Raw genomic sequence first — 17,464 nt, 5'->3', positions numbered from 1 at the left:
GGGTATGCCCAGACGTGGGTCCCGTGCTTCCCATGCTACTGGATTCAAGCTAGCCTGGCTGATGAGGAGTGAAACCCTGAAACCGGTCCCAGGATGCTTGTTTCCAGTCCAGGGAGACTGGTTTGCATATGGCTGGGTCCAAACTGGAATGGCATGGGCAGCAAAAAAACGATGGAATTAGGCCCAGATCTCTGTACTGGGGGTGAATGTTTGACATTGTTCAGCATTCAGTCCATCACTTGTTCTTTTTGCACTTAAAATGACACTGGGCACCTATGGATGCACTACCTATGCTGGGGTCCCTAAACCTACATGCCCTACCATATACCAGGGACTTATCGGTAGGGTAATACTGCCAATTATAATTAGCGTAATTTGCTATCTACTTTACACAGAGCACTGGTACTTGTAAGCAGTACCCAGGGCACAGTCAAGAGTCAGTAACCACCAGTATATGTCCAAAACGTTTGGGGGTGACCAGGGCAAAAAGGAGGACTTTCCTACAACCCCATGACCATGTACCAAAGAAATCAGTCCTTAATGGATATGTTGGTACATAGTCACCTTACCCCAAGAAAAACCTACTGGTTGGAGAAAATAAAGGGCTTTCGTAGATGTGGACAATGCAAGGCCTGCAAATATAGTTGTAACATACAGGAGTTGACCCTCCAGAGAATAAAGAAGAAATTGAGGATTCCAAAATTGATCAATTGTGGTACAGATTTTGTGACATATGCCATTGTCTGCCCTTGTGAGAAGTGGTATGTGGGGTCCACATCCTTTCCACTTAAAAAAACTAATACTAGAGCATTGGAGGGCCATCACAAACAATGATCAGAGCAGTGGTACTGCAAAACATCTTCAGGAAAAACACAATAGTGATTGGACACTAGCCAAGTACTTTGGTATTGACTCTGTTCCTAAAAATTTGAGAAGGGTATCAAATCACTACTCTAAGATTAGAGTTCAGGTTGATCTTGCAGGCCGAATGTGTTATTCCACAAGGGCTAAATTAGTAATGAAGAATTGTGTTCATATTTGTAATAGAAGCTGGGGCCTATCCAACATTAAATGATCGGATACTAGTAATAAGACAACAATAGGATAGTATCCTGAGTGAGATGAAAATGCAATTTTAGATGTAGTGTTTTTCGGGAAATAATAAAAGCATGGGATTCTATTTTTGGATATGATTGTATGAATCCAAAAAATATGTGATATACATGGGTGCATCACAAGATTGATAAATATGTATATTTAATTTCCCTATAGGAATAGAGGAAGACTACGTGAAAGTTGAGTATAGTCAGAAGCTGTTGTGGGACAGTATATGATTCCAACATGATACCAAAATAAGAACTACTAAATTAGTAGAAATGTATAGTATGGAAGAAGAAGGAAAGGGAATGGGGTTATATGCTCCCTTCTATTCGAGTACTGCACTGTGATTTGTTGAGAATGACTATCCTAGGTATTCTAACAGTCCATTGGGAAGACTGAATGTCAACAATAAGAATTCGAGAATACAAATGAAAATTGCATTGTGCTTTTAGTAATAATGAATGAATGATGATGAGTTATGAATGTATCCAAGATGTCTAAATTATGCGGTAATGTGAGCAACACAATTATGAGATTTCTTTTTGTTATTGGTTTTTGTGATTGAAAAACATTTTGTATAATACAAATTACGTATTTTAGGTGATTTCACATAATTTTGGCAATAGGATAATCATGAAAAGCGTTCCAGTTTAACCATGAGACAAATTATAATTTTAAGACTTTTCACTGTTTTCTCTGGTACGTCACCTAGGCTGCACAATTGGTTTGTTTAAGATCATGAGAAATGGACTACTGGCTATGTGATCAAGACCACGTGCGAGGCCGAAACATGTCTTTTTCTTTGCCTTAAAAAATACATTGTGCAGCCAAGTTGAATCTGGAGGGGTTCATAATTCGAACCAGAAGTGAAAATAATTTTTGTGCAGAATATATATATATATATATATATATATATATATATATATATATATATATATATATATATAAATATATATATATACGTACACAATTATATATACATACATACATATATATACATATATATGTACATATATATATATATATATATATATATATATATATATATATATATATATGTATATCTATATATCTTCTATCTATATATATATCACCAACACTTTGCTCCGTGTTAAAGAGCCTAATCCAAACAGGGTGGCCGACGCGCAGGGATGGAGCACCCTCGCAAACAAATTCCTACAATATCTCCACAGAGAGAGAAGCGCCATACTCAGGTTCACAGTGAAATAAGGCACTTTTATTTTCATTTTCAAATCACAGAGGCAAAAATTATTTCATTCCTCAGAAGCAGTTATTCTTTAATTCCTCCTCAGAAGCAAAAGTTTCTTTTATTCCTGACGCGTTTCGGCTGTCGATATCAGCCTTAATCATAGGTTTCTTCTGTTGGAAAAATAACCACGTGCTGTTTAGCCTTACATTTATATCATGGCATTAAAGTCACAGAGTCTCTTTTACGCTTTTCAAAATTTCACAGCCGTAGTGCGTTAATTAATTACATGTATCATTTAATTCTGAGGAGGATTTAAAGAATAACTGCTTAAGAGGAATGAAATAATTTTTGCCTCTGTGATTTGAAAACCTTAGAGATTCACCAGTTATTGTTAGAGTTATCTTTACTAACTATAACTTGTGCCCTATGGTAACTATAACTCATGCCCCCGACATGCACAGTTTTTTAATCAAAACTTTTACTGAAAATATTACAATTATATTATCAGTGATGTTATCAAAGATGTCATCAGTGCAATAATGTGTGGGTAATTAGCAGTGCATGGCAAGGGTGCGAGTTATAGTAACCTCAGGGCACAAGTTATAGTTAGTTAAAATAAATCTAACTGGCAAATTTCTAAGGTTTTGTACGTTTAAAATGTGAGCGTAACTATAACGTCCCTGTAACCTTTGGGTTTTTCAGTGAATCTCTATGTTTTTTTAATATATAGTCATTTTCATTACTATATGTTAATCCAACCACTGCTGTGCATGGCTGTGCACAGCCTTTACCCATGTGCACTGGAGGTTGCCCACAAGACCTGGCCTGCAACCAGACCTTGCAGCCAACCTCCCTCACCAACCAACCCCATGGTGCACATTACCCTTTGGCCTTGCGTGGCAGGAGTTGTCTGCGGCCTCTCTGGGTGTGAGAATAGGTGTGAGAGGGTATATCTGGGGGTGAGAGTAGCTGTCAGAATGTCTTTGTGGGTGTGAGAGTACGTACATCAGTTTTTTAGTGGGTGTGTCATTGTCTTCTGTGGTCTGTGAGTGGGCGCATGAGGGTGTCAGTGGGTCAGTGTGTGGGTGTGTGACAGTCTGAGTGGGTGCGTAACTGTCTAAGTGTGTCTGTGAGTGGGTGAATGCAGGTCTGACTGGGACTGTGAATGAATGCACAAGTATCTTAATGGGTCTCTGAGTGGTGCGTGACTGAATGGATGTGTGAGTGGGTGAGAAAGTCTGAGTGTGTCTGTGAGTGGGTGCGTATGTGTCTGAATGGGTCTGTGAGTGGGAGAAATTGATTGAATGAGAGACAGAAAGAGAAAGAAAGTGAGAGGGAGAGAGATCGAAATTTTTTAGGCTTTGATATCTGATATAATTAGAATGAGATATTTGTGTACAATTTAAAAAAAATACTTGCTATTAAAAAAAAAAAATATATATATATATATATTTTTTTTTTAAAAAGGAAAATTAGTCCAGCTGGACTTCAACCCCCAATGCTCAGTGTGAAGGTCTTTGACTGTCACACTGAGCTATGGGTTTGTTTAAAAAAAAAAAAAAAATCAGCCTTTTAAGGGCTATCTGGGGCCGCAAGGGCACTTTCAAGGGCTCCCCCATGGTCCCTATATATTTATTTATTTGTAATTATTTATATTTTTATAAACAGCCCTTCATGGGCTACCTGGTACTGTGAAGTAAGCTTTAAGACTCCACTCATGGTGCCATTGCTTCAGCAAGTACGGATCTGCTTTGACAGCAGCTCTGTGCTTGGTGAAGCATTTTATCTCTGTTGTGCAGGGGAAAGAGGGGAAAGCTTTGGAGTTTGACTGCAGGATCTACTTTACAGATCCTGCTGTCAAAACCTAGAGTATTTGCTGTAGATTGGCTGCAGCAAACAGTTATGTCCTGTGGGTGGGCATCCTGGGACATAGCAAGAGCCAGCCCTGGGGTACGGTGGTCATCACGGCCTTCAGTAGCTCCATGAGAGGGGCTGCGTGGCCCCCGTCAAATGAGAATAGCCCCAGGTGGTGGTGGTCCCCAGGGTGCGGGGGTCCGAAAGGGACCCCCTTTCTTTTTTAAAATATTTGCCCCAGGGTGGTGGTCCCCAGGGCGTGGGGGTGCTGCGTGGCCAAACATTCAAAATACAGTGCAGCCCTAAGAGGCTGGGTTTGTTGTTTTATATATTTGCCCCAGGGAGTGGTGGTCCCTTGGCATGGGGGGGCACAAGGCCCCCTGCTCATATTTTTATATTCTCCCCAGTGAGGTGGTGGTGCCCGGGGCTGTGAGAGAGGCAAAAGGGCCCCCCTACCTTAAAAAGCATTTTGTCCTAGGTGGGTGGTGGGTCCCAGGGCACTGGGGCCACGGCTCCCCACTCACATTTGCACAATCCCCCTAAGGAGGTGTTTGTACCCGGGGCTTATTTAAGCCCAAGAAGGGGGTGCTTGTGTGCTCCCCTCCCATATTAACCTCAAATTCTCCCAGGACCTGGCCCACCTAGGGGCAAATTAAAAAAAAAAAGCAGGGGAGATCGCATTTTTGTTTAAAAAATATATATATATGAATATGTATGTATATATATATTCCAAAGCAAATGGTCTAAAAAGCGACACGCTCTAACTGCTGGTGCAGTGTTAGGGTTAAGGCCACAACCCTCATAAATTACATAACAAAAGAAGATGTCACCGAACTCCGGGAGGCTCCATAAGGCAAACTCCATTTATTTGTCATTTACACATACATACAAACACACACACATATATATGTGTGTGTGTGTTACATTGTGAGTTTCTGACTGGCAGAAATTTTCACCCTGTCCAAGCAGGAGCCACAATCCTAGTCAGAGTGAGTCACAAGCACACTCTAGATTAACCTGTGCTCACCTTCTGGGAGCTTAGCACACAGCAATCAGTCTTAACTTAGGAGGAAATGTGTAAAGTATTTGTGCAGCACTTCAAACTGTAAAACAGTGAAAACACCACACAAAAAGATTACACACCAGATTAGAAGATCTTAGTTTAATAAATAAAATGACCAAGATGACAAACATCCAATAAGTAGAACTTGAGTTATGAATAAAAAAAAAACTGTAAAATAGCCCATAGAAGCAATAAGTGCCTATTTGGAATATCTGGTTGCACTGGACGGTGGCAAAGTCAAAAGTTCAGGCTAACCACAATAGAGCGTGGGCCAGATTAAGGGAACCACTTCGGCCCGTTGAACAAAAGTACCTTGATCCTGGTTGCTTCAATGGCGAGGAAGATGTGAGGTGCAGACTCAAGGGATGTGCATGTGTTGATCCCTGCAATGGAGGCGATGCGCTTGTCCTTTCCACACAATGGCGAAGATGCATCAATCATCTCCACGCAACAGCTGTGATGCATTGGGTCCGAGATGCGGCGGTTACAACGTCGATGTGCCATGGTTAATCTGCTTTCTAGAGGTGATGCGTTGACTCGATGCATGCATTGGGGCTGATGCGCTGGTTCTGATCCATGCCACAGGTGTGATGCACCGGTTCTGATCCACGCAGTGTTGGCGGTGCATTGGTTCTGACTGTAGCATCACATTATACCAACCTCTTAGGGCCCAGGTCTGAATTGGCATCATTTGGAAGGGCAAGACTTACAGTTGACAGAGTCCAGGTGCTGTAGCAGGTGAGTTAGAAGTCTTTTGTGTCACTGAGACTACAGAAAACAGGAGGCAAGCCAGCAAGCACTTTAGTCACTTTGGTTCTGGAAGAGAGAGAGATGGGTCCAGTCCTCCTCACTCACAGGCAAGGAAGGCAGCAGGTCAGCACCGCAGAGCAGGAGTCCAGCAGAGAAGAAGCCCAACAGAGTGGCAGTCCTTGTAGCAGCTCAGCAATCCTTCTTCCTGGCAGAGTATCCACAGGTCCAAAAGTGTACTGTCTTGGTGGTGTCAGAGGTCCAGGTTGGCCTTTGAAGAGGGGGCGACTTCACAAAAGGTCTTTGAAGTGCACAGAGGATCTCCCTTCCTTCCCTGGCTCCAGACTCACTACAGGGGGGGTATGCACCCCTTGTGTGGCAACAGGACACAGCCCATTCAGGTGTAGTTGTTAGCTCATACCTCCCACCTGCACAGGATGGCCCATCAGGCTGTGGGTAGTCCATCAGTCACACCCAACCTCCCTTTGTGTGTGGCTGTCTAGAGTGAATGCAAAAAGCCCAGCTGTCACCCACCCAGACATGTAATCAGAGACAGGCAGAGGGCACGAAATGGCTAAAGTAAGAAAAAACAAACTTTTTAAAAGTGGTATTTTCAGAACTGCAATTTAAAATCTGACATCACCATAAGATGTGATTTTAAATTGCGAGTACACAGACACCAAACTCGAAAAACTTATCTCTTTCAGATTGTGAATTACACTTATACGATATAATAATGTAATTCAAATGTTATCCTATAGGAGAGATAGGCCTTGCTGTTGTGAAAAATGACTTTGGGAGTTTTTTACTACCAGGACAGGTAAAACTTAAAAGAACATGTCCTGCCTTTTAAATATATTGCACCCTGACCTCCGGGTGTTCAGGGCCTACCTTTGGGTGACTTATATGGATAAAAAGAGATGGTATGGGCCTAGAAAAAGGGTTATTTTGCCAGGGCGACATGTCACTGTAAAAATGCACATATGTGCTCTGTAAGGGTAGGCCTGAGACATGGTTAGAGGCCTACTTAAGTGAGTGGCACAATCAGTGCTGCAGGCCAACAGGTAGCATTTAATTTATAGGCCCTGGACACTTGTAGTGTACTTTACTAGGGACTTGTAAGTAAATTAAATATGCTAATTGGAGTTAAGTCAATGTTACTTGCGTGTGAGAGCAAAATGTTTATCTCTTTCTCTTCCCCCAAGTTAGTGGTCAGGGAAAGAGATGAAAACTCCAAATTCAGCAAGTGGGAGCAGTTTGACAACTCCTGGTTGCTGAAAGTGGAGTGTTTGCTTTTGCTTGGTGGGAGCTGTCAGATCCCACCAAGCAAAAGCAAACAGTTAGCTCCTGAGGAAGTGCACTTTGGGAGTTACCAGGAGCCGGACCTGGGGAGTGGTGTTTCCCTGGGCCATCTATGGCTCCAAGAGGGGGACCACGCTGTCCTGCTCCATGTTTTAATTTTGCCTGGGGAGATGGTGGTCCGTGTGGCTGTGGGGTCTGCGATGGATCCCCTCCATAACTTATTTTGTAGCCCCTGGGTGGTTGCAGTCCCCGGGACATGGGGGGGAGCTCCATAGGACCCCCCCTTATATTTGTATTGTGTGTTGCCTCAGGGAGCTGGTGGTCCCTGGGGCACGGGTGGTCCCTCCATTATATCATTATTTAATTAGAGATTGTGGTAACTTTTACATTTAAGAAGAAATGTCACTTTCATTGAGAAAAATAATTAAATTAACTTAAATTAATTCTGTGCATAAATCTTTGTCATTTTTGGTACATAATAAGTAAATATGAAAGTTTTAATTTAGGTGAGTCATTTTTGTTAATAAATCTTTCAAATAAAATGCTGTTAATTTGACACATTTAAGTTAAATATTTTTGCTTCAAAATTTTATTAGTTTCTAATATTTCGTTCTACATTTAAATTACAATACATACATTTAATTTATAATTAAATTATAATTAAAAAAACAATTGTCATTTTTTAAGTTTAATAAACTTATAACAATTATGTATACTTTGACACAAGGAGATCTCTGACCTGGTAGCAAGATCATCTATGGGGAAAATTCAAGAAAAGTTAAAAAAAAATAAGCTTGAAAACAGCTACTAAAATATTTTTAATTTTTAACTATTTACTTTTTTATTTCATTTAAGTTTTTAATTTACAATGTATTTTAATTTTTAACTTAATTTTAATTTAAAATGCTTTTATACTGAAAACATTGAATTCAATTAAAATGATTTAAAAAAAAACACAATTTTTTTAAATTAAAAGTGACGTATAGATTTAAAATAAAGTAATTTAATTATATTTTAATCATAAATAATATTGCATTAATTTCCAAATTCAAACAAGATTATTAAGTATGTTAAAGTAAAATAACAACATTGTTTTATTTTCAGATAATTGTTATCATTAAATTAAATGTAATTATTTGTAGAACTAATCTAAATTATCTAATTTAATTTATCATTATTTCCTATTGTTTTACCCTACCTCCTTTATTTTCTGTGGGAGGATGCTGCAAAACCAGTGGCAATGTGGTATGCTGGACTTATGCAAGCTCTGATCTGAAGAACATTTACTTCTACTGTGCCTCCTTTTTTATCTGTAATAATTTTGGAGGTGCAGTTTGTGAGTAGCAATGAGCTTACTGTTTTTGGGTGGGTGCATGTCCCTCTCTAAAACCCTCCCTACCCTTTCTTATATGCCTCCTAACTCCTCTGTAAACCTCTCCTATTTAGTAAGAAGTATCCCCCCTTTTCTGGCCTATTCCCTGGCCCCTTCCACTTTTACTTCTAAGTAGTACACTTATATGTGTGGTAATCTCCCCATAGAAAACATAGGAGAGGTAGTGGTAGAGATTTATACTTATAGGTTTGTGAAATGCATTTTGTAGTAGGTATGTATTAATACTGCAATACTACTTTATAAACTTCTAAAGAGGCTGTTTGTCTGACCCCTGATGATACTGCTCAATACAATAATAGTATCTCGGGGAATTACGAACTCCATTGCTAGGCAGTTCATAATAAAGACTAAGGTTTTAATCTCTGGTTGACCAAGCAAAGAAAATATTATGTTGCAAAGAGTCCCATTTGTCTTCCATTTCAGCAGAATACATTTTGGACCAGAATTCTACTCCTATATCTCTTGCCCTCAAGAATGGATGCTTAGGTGTTCTCTTGGCTGCTAGTCAAGTTTCTTTTAGCATGGTATTGGTTCCAAGAGATCTGACAGAGGTCCAGAGGGACACATTTCTGGCCATTTTTAGTGTCATATTTAGGCCTTATTTGCTGTGTTTTCCCTCTGCTCATTTTATTGTTACTGGGGATGTTTTAGCTGTGTTGTATCAATCATGTTCCTATTTGTTTCCCCCTCCTTTGGCTTTACCATTCAGAATGGTATTGAATTGGTTAAGACTCAGGCGCAGGGGTTTTACATTAAATAGTTGAGTCTTAATTCAGATACCTCACTTTTCTGTGATTCCAGTTTCCTGTTGAACATTGATGGTGCTCATCTTAAAGCCTAAAAGTTCGGTCTTGTGAAGATTTTTTAATTTGAGGTTTTGCAGCTTGTTCTCTCGGGGCTTATTGGTGGCTCTTATGCCAATCAGCATGATATGGATGGATTTTGATTGAAGTTACAATATTCCCCTCATGTGTCCCCTCTTCAGCCAGGTAAACTTGCGAGTCAGGAGTTCTTTCTTGTCATAAGCCAAACCTGAATTTGCTTGTGGATCAGATGCTTCTGTTGCATTACCTTAAGTCTGAAAATTGATTTGAACTTCCATAATATCTGCTCTATTTTTTCAGAGCTCTCTTCTCCAGAGAATGTCATTATTTTACAGGATTGTATTTGAGCTGAGGAGATGCACCGAAATAGATCTACAGGACACACAAAAATATACGTTTTCTTTATTTTAATTTTATTTTATAAGTAATCTTTATTTTTCATGCAAGGGGATGAAACTGCCCAGGACCACTATAAAATAGTGGATTCATTGATGATTGCTACTGCTTATACGGTGTAAAAGGTTAGATTTGCTATTTTGTTGTATGATGGCTCTGCCAAAGGGGAAGGATGTATTTATTTTTGAAATCTGTAATGTGGATAATCTTGTGAATTGTTATAGGCTTGTGTGAAATCATCACAAAGAAACCTTAAGATTCTACGTCCTCCATTGTGCCTCAGTGAATGCTACTCTGCATTGTTAGTTACTTTCATGGTTGATGTGCTAGTTTCACAGGTATGTGTACATGGTCATCAGCCCTCGTGGACTTAGAAATGTGCTAATAGCATACTGATTGTGACAAGGAAGAGTAATAAGATGTTAGTGGTCCCATTACAAATGGTTAATCTTCATTGCACTAAGCATTACTCTCCCTTTGTGCCCTGTCCCTTTACCAATAGAATAGCTCATACTCTTGTTTACTTGGGTATGAAAAAAGAATTGAAGATAAAAGGGCATGTATTTTATGCTTGACACGAAAGAAGAGCCATTACTTTTCAATTATTGTCAAGTTTGATTTTAAGAACAAGTATGGTTGCTCTCACATGGGTCATGCTTCTCTTTTTAGCCTAAGGGTAGTCCACTGAAATGAAAAGTGTTGGTCAGTAATGAATGACATCCCAGAATCAATTAGGACTGCCACATCTCTGTTCCAATTTAGAACAGAAAACAACCATGTAGGTATAAATATTAAAGGGACTATACAGTTTCCACTGTTCCTGCATTGTATTGTCATCACAGTAAATGTACAATACCAGAGCACGTTAAAAACATGACCAAATATTTACACACAAAATTTATATAGGAGATTTTTAGCTTGATCTCCCATAAGACTACACAGAAATAACATACACGCAGTAATGAATGGACACACATTGCTAACAGTGAAATGTCATGGACTGAAAAGTGATTACATTTAAATGATGAAAAAAAATACAAAAAAATATATATATATACACATACCCTATGTAAATTACCAGGCTGTCATCAAGACCAGGTCGAATTTTCTCTGAGCCCAGGTACTTAATAGAAAATTAGTGTAATCAGACAACAAGTATTCAATAATAAATCCATAGTATAAATATATATATATATATATATATATATATATATATATATATATATATATATATATATATATATATATGTGTGTGTGTGTGTGAATGGTCATGTCATGGAAAAATACCTTTTGATTACTGAGTGGTAACAATGACCAAGGAGAGAAAGAAAGAGGGAAGAATAAATCATGGTAAAGAGAGAATAGTACTTTAAAAATGATATGTGAACATGCTTGGTGAACAGACCACACGCCGTGGCATGTCAAAGTGAAGAAAACTCACAGTTGAACCACTGAGAAGGTTGGAAATAACCTAAAAAGTAAGGCCAAATAGGATTAGGGCCCTGCCAGCTTATCTATGGCGGTGACAGACAAATTCAGTATACCATTCTTGCATAGATAGGAAAAGAATGAAGTGAAGTCTACAACGTTTATACGCATAGGCCTTGAGCTACAGACAATCAATATTCTTGCTAGTGTGGGTCAATCAGATGTGTGTGCGGAAAACCACAACCATTGGCGAAGCAGAGAAGTTGCAACCTGCCAAAAAAAGGGTTTGCCCAAGGATTGGACAATTCATGGCTACAGGGAGAAAGTTAGTCATTCAGCCAAAACAAATTGGTTGGAATCCCTCTGATGCTGGAGGTGAAATCAAGAGAGTCAATGAAAATCAGGGTTACATAGGGCATTGGATGCCCCTCAGGTATTTTACATTTACGGTGATAACAAAACAGGTTTTGTGGAAACTGTGTATTCCCTTTAAAATTGATACCTACACAGACATTTGTAATGTTGAAAATGACACACATTGTTGTCCACAATGACCAATACCCCAGTCCATTTGGGTCTATGTGTTGCTCCAGTGGTATTTAGGAAAGAGATGAAGACACTCCTCTTTACAGAATTTTACATCACTAAGTAGTAACAGAATCTTTCCAATCCCAGCTGACCTCTCAATCACTTTGACTGTATCTTTGTGTTTGACCTTGTGCAGCATTATGCACTATATGCATATTGTATACATACATGAATGCAACCATATACATACATGCACACATACATGCTTACATAACAGCTGTATTACATTCGAGGTTCTTGCGATGAAGCTTGTAAATGTGAGTTGTCAAAAATTACTATGTGAAAGAAACAGCGTCACTACATGATATTTGCTTTATCTCACATTAAATTTTCTGCTATGGTAAACAGTGTCAATCCTTTGACAAGGATGAACTGGATTACTTTATCTTATTACAATTATGGAAGTCTCATATTCCTACACTCACCTGAATCTAAATGGTTTTTGGTCGTTTATGGATGTAATTCTATGATCACAGATGCAGTCAAAGGGATAATAAATTGTCACAAAATGATAGAATGCTCTGCGTTTGTAAAAGCTCGCTGCGGTCTTGGCGGCGCGAGAGGAAGAGCCAGCATGCAGTAGTTAGTATTCATGTGCTTGTCTTGTTCTCATGCAGGCTGGATACATGTCTGGGATGCTGTTACCGGTGGGGATTGGTATCGCTGGAGCCTTCTTCATCCTGGGAGTACTCTACAGCATTAAGTTTATGAATCGCCGAAGGAGACTTGGCTTTAAACGACATAAAAGAAAGGTACTTGGATGATGAGGGAATTGAGATTTTATCCTCAGACACTTAACCTGCCATGATGGCCTCTAATGAGATCTGATCTAATCACTGTACGTTTCTCCTTGTCATGCCACAGAACCGTTATTATTAAAAGATATGCTTGTGTTTGTACTGCAGATTTCAAGGCTTCTTTCTTTTTAATCATCGATTTATGACTGTGTTTTCTTTTCTTTCTCAAGCAGAGAGAATTTAACAGCATGCAAGATCGAGTCATGCTCCTAGCGGACAGCTCTGAAGATGAATTTTGAGTCCACACACGGCGTTATTGTGATGTCCAACGACAGTTTTGCAGAACAACATAAAAATATGCTGTCTCACTGCTATCCGTCAACTGTGTAGTGATTTTAATGCACTGAAAGAAAAGGCATGCTTTATTTTGGATTATTTGTTTTTCAATACAGTTGTGAGCGTTTACATGTACACACTTGTCGAGTATGTGAAGTGATAGTCGATAACTGATTTTATTCGGCTGCTATTTGTAATAATGTCATGCTTCATCAAGAGCATGTATAATTTTGGATGTTTCCTTTTATGATTAGCAGCATCCCATGAAAAAAGCTCCCCCCTTCTAAACTACGTGTTAACTTATGTATTTCACACACATAAGCTTTAATTCACAACCGTTGAGCCAAGGTCATCATAGGTGCCCTAATTTTGTATTCTGCTCTCTATTCCATTTTATAACGATTTACTAAATCTTTATCAATATTTAATGTAAATTTAATATGCCATGTTAAGGTTTCTAAATAGACAGCTTTCCACATGTTTTACCAATCTTTTTGTCCAAATTTAGTATCTTGTATTATATTTCATAGGTGAGCAAGTTGTTTAAGGTTTCTACTTTTGTCAAAATTTCGCATGCTGTACAATATTTCACAATTGAACAATTTGCTCAAAGAATTCCCTCATTTAAAAAAAAAATAGTGCCCAGATTTAAGAAGGCCTTCCGCCTCCTTGTGTCACATTAGTGCCATTTTGTTATGCTTATGTGGCTCAACGAGGCCAAATTCACCACAACAGATTTACAAAGTGGTGCAATGCATGCATTGGGTCCCTTTGTAACCCCTTGAGCCACATTATGGCTGTTTCATGTATAATGTATGCAAGGGGGGTGTCCCCCCGTTAGGGGGACCGCAAAAATGGCTCAGTGGAATCTATAAGATTCCACTGAGCCATTTTTGCTGGCTATTTTTAACACCTGCTCAGAGGAGGCGTTAAAAAGGGGCACACCATTGTTTTCATTGGGGCCGTATGTATACCAAAAATGTTGATGCTATTGTCCCTAAACTGCACCATGGTGCACTGTATGTTTAATACAGGGCACACATGGTGGCATTAGGGGGGCGCCAAGGAGCACAAGAAAAGTGGTGCTGCATCATATGCAGCACAACCTTTCGTAAATGTGGGCCTAGATGTCTTTCATCAGATTTTGCAATTCAACTATCTGATCAGGGTTTACCCACTTAGCCATTTATTCACATTGCAAGACTACAAAAGGATCAGTGAGTGAAGGACTTACTGCAAACGTCATGAGCCAACTCCTAGTCATAGGTTCAGCTTCTGACAAGGCCAACTCAACCTTCTTTCATACTGAGGTAAGTACATTGATTAAGATGACACTTGGTAATAGTCACACCCCTTATTCACTGTTTTTACAAACAACTGACATGCAATATGAAGCTCCTTATAAGAAAACATTACTAATATATGTGTGCAAATTGACTCTACGTGTCTCTGTTTGATGAGTGAACCACTTAACCAATGTTTACCCTTAACTTGCCCACATTTGATATGCGTGGCGTATCCTAGATCACAGCTGCAGCAGTTGTTTAAGGTTTACCCACCTTTTGCCCCAATTTAGTATGTTATAATATACTCCATAATTACATAATTAGCTCATTGCTCACCCATTTTAAGCAAATGTACTATGCTGTGTCAGATTTCATAATTCAAGCGTTTTCACAAGGTTTCTTGGATTTTGTTAAAATGTAGTATGCTAACAAATGTATATTCCAGTTATGCAACACTTACCCAAATATTTCCAAACTACTGTGCTATTGTCTGCTTCATAATGGAGCCATCATCTGCTAAAGGTTCCCCCGCATTACTCTCACATATAGTATGCCATGTCATAAATTGTTTATAGTTGAAGATTACCAACCCTTGGCCCTAATGTAGTGTGATACAGCAAATTCCACAAGTGAAGCATTAGTTCAGTGTTTACTCGCACTGTGTCTTCTTCAGGGCTAGCAGCATGCACCATTTCAATGTTGCTTTGGCTGTTGCAGTATACATTTTGTTCTGAATTGTTATAATGGAAATGTGCTTGCTAACAATTTAAACAATTTCTGACAGTAGTAAAGTAATGAATTTTGAAGGGAATTATGAGTACGGGAATAAAAAACAAGAAAACATTGTAGGTTAATGGCCTGATGTTTTTTTCAGGAACTCTTGATTGCTCTGAGCAATTCTTTATAGTAAATGTTTGTGGCTTCTTATGAAAATTGTGAAAAGATAATGAATGCCCTGTTCTGTCTTTGTTAAGCTACAGCATTGCATTTTCAGTTAAAAACATGAAACAACTTAATGGGGTTTAATAGTAAACGTTTCTCTCTCTAAACCTGTAATCCATCTCATACTTATTATTCAGAAAATATAAATGACTGTTCAATCCATAATATTGATATCTCTCCAAAACCTCCAATAAACCCACATTTTACTTAATGAGTTTCCACAAGGACTGCTTGTTGGCAGATGAAGACAGTCGATATAATAATTTGAGTGCAAACATTTCCTTTCAAAAAGCAAAACAGTATCTTTGTACCAGAGGTCTGCCTTCGCAGAGTGAAAATAAAAATGAACGACAAAGCGTTGGGTAACAGGCAGACTACCAAATACATCTGTCAACAAAGGAGCGACAGAGCAATATAACACACAGACAGCGCAGGAGTCAAATGTGAAGAGGTGCTTTTAAATTCAGTGGTTGCAGCCCGTGGCAGTTACTCAGTGAAGAGTTGAAGTTTAGATCCCCTGACAAATAGGCTTGAAACAAAACCAAACCGTGTTCAGTTTATTTTGCTTGGTAAAACGAAAAATAATTATTTCATGACCAGGTTTATGGGAAATCTTGGCACTGCATAAATAATTTAAAAAGGGTCACATATGATTGTTTGGTTTGTGAACATAAAGGAATATTCTAGAACTGCTCATTTCCAAACATATGAGTGGCAGAAGACAGCCAAATTGTGAAACTGGTTACAAGACTCACGTGTGGGAGGGAAAAGGGGAAGAGTGGCGTGGCGGGGGGGGGGGGACAAAAAAATAAAAATAATAATTAATAAAATAAGTTAGTAGACGCGCCACTCTGGTGATCTGCTCTGCCTCACTCCTCTCCTCTGCTGTAGGCACAGGCTCCCAGCCTACCCTGCAGCCAGAGCACTCCGAGGCAGAGTGAAAGTCTCTGCCTGATGTCTCCAACCCAGCAATGCAGGGCCTGTGATGCTGGGTTGGAGAGAGCACAGTGCGCATGTGTGTTTGCCCGGGCCGAGATGGTCGCCCAAACATACATGCACACTGAGGGGGAGTGCTGTGCACTCCTCCTTTGTGTTTGTCACAGGCCTATGGCCCCACCGCTTTTACTATAAAACGATAATAAACACAGTTTATTATCATTTTATAATAAAAGTTTTGCAGCTGCTTCTGCTGGCGGGGGCGGGTGGACGCTCCTCCACCATAGCGGAGGAGCCACCCCTGCACGTGTGCATAGCATTACTACCAGAATATGGACATTAGATATATACCTGCCAAAATATTGTGACCATAATATCGACTAATAGAATATTGTCAAGGCAAGAACAGGGGCGTAGCTTCAGGGAGTTATCTGTGATGACACCCCCATCCTAAAATAGTCTCTGACCATGGAAGCAGCCCTCAGGTTCACTTCCCTGCTCCCAGGGACACCCCCTGCCACCCTCGCCCACCCCTGGAGGACACCCATGGATGGGGGGACCCATCCCAGGTAAGTTCAGGTAAGTATAATTTTTTTTTTTTAAGTGGCATGGGGGGCCTAATTTGGCCCCCCTACATGCCACTGTGCCCAATGGCCATGCCCAGGGGACTACTAGATCTTATTATCTGCATGACCCTAAGGGGAGGAGTACATGACACTGGTTGGATTGAAAGCGGGGGAAGATTCCATACTTCATCTTTGGCCTGGATAGACTCGACAAAAGCTGAATCGAATTCAATTTGGGCATTGAGGTCACCTGCAATAATAAGACAATATTTAGAATAAAGATTGGTTAAAAATTTGTGCAACAGATGGATAGTACCAGACTGGCGGTTAGATGGACCTGGCCTATTATAAATATTAATACATAACACCGGAGTGTCTGTGATAGGCCATATTGCTATTGCAAGGATGTCACAGGAGTCAATAGTGATTTCCTTTACCCTGCCCACATCAGTCAACTTGACCCACGTACATAGACCCCCAATCGCCCTTCCCCTAGTGGACGGAGTCGCCTTTTTAGTGAAACAACAATAGCCTTGCCTATACGCACAATCCATAGCCCAAGTTTCCTGAAACATACATATGGAAAAAGATTCAACATAAGCCCCCCAGTCCGGATCAGATAATTTGCTCATGATGCCAGCCACATTCCAAGACAATATTTTCCTTTTTGTAATACTACAAGCTGACATACAAAAGTCGGCATCGAGAGCAGAATTGGAAGTCCCATTAGTGGTGCAGGGTAAAGCCCTTATAGT

At 39.6% G+C, this 17,464-nt stretch overlaps 1 protein-coding gene across 2 annotated transcripts in view; it reads left to right on the top strand.

Annotated features, from left to right (window-relative positions):
- The window catches only part of ARMH4 (armadillo like helical domain containing 4), a 645,165-nt gene extending 630,052 nt beyond the window's left edge, over positions 1-15,113 (top strand). Inside the window, exons 7-8 of one of the 2 annotated variants that reach the window (XM_069207449.1) lie at positions 12,524-12,658; positions 12,877-15,113. In XM_069207449.1, coding sequence (XP_069063550.1) covers positions 12,524-12,658; positions 12,877-12,942 — 201 coding nt within the window. In that variant the 3' untranslated portion in view covers positions 12,943-15,113. Of the gene's footprint in view, positions 1-12,523; positions 12,659-12,873 lie in introns of both variants that reach the window. The other variant, XM_069207448.1, reaches the window with a different exon arrangement.
- Positions 15,114-17,464: the final 2,351 nt, after the last annotated feature.

This window comes from Pleurodeles waltl, chromosome 9, assembly GCF_031143425.1.
Source record: "Pleurodeles waltl isolate 20211129_DDA chromosome 9, aPleWal1.hap1.20221129, whole genome shotgun sequence".
In the NCBI taxonomy this organism is placed as follows: domain Eukaryota; kingdom Metazoa; phylum Chordata; class Amphibia; order Caudata; family Salamandridae; genus Pleurodeles; species Pleurodeles waltl.
Note: the sequence above shows the minus strand (reverse complement) of the source record. Positions and strands in the feature narration are given on the sequence as shown.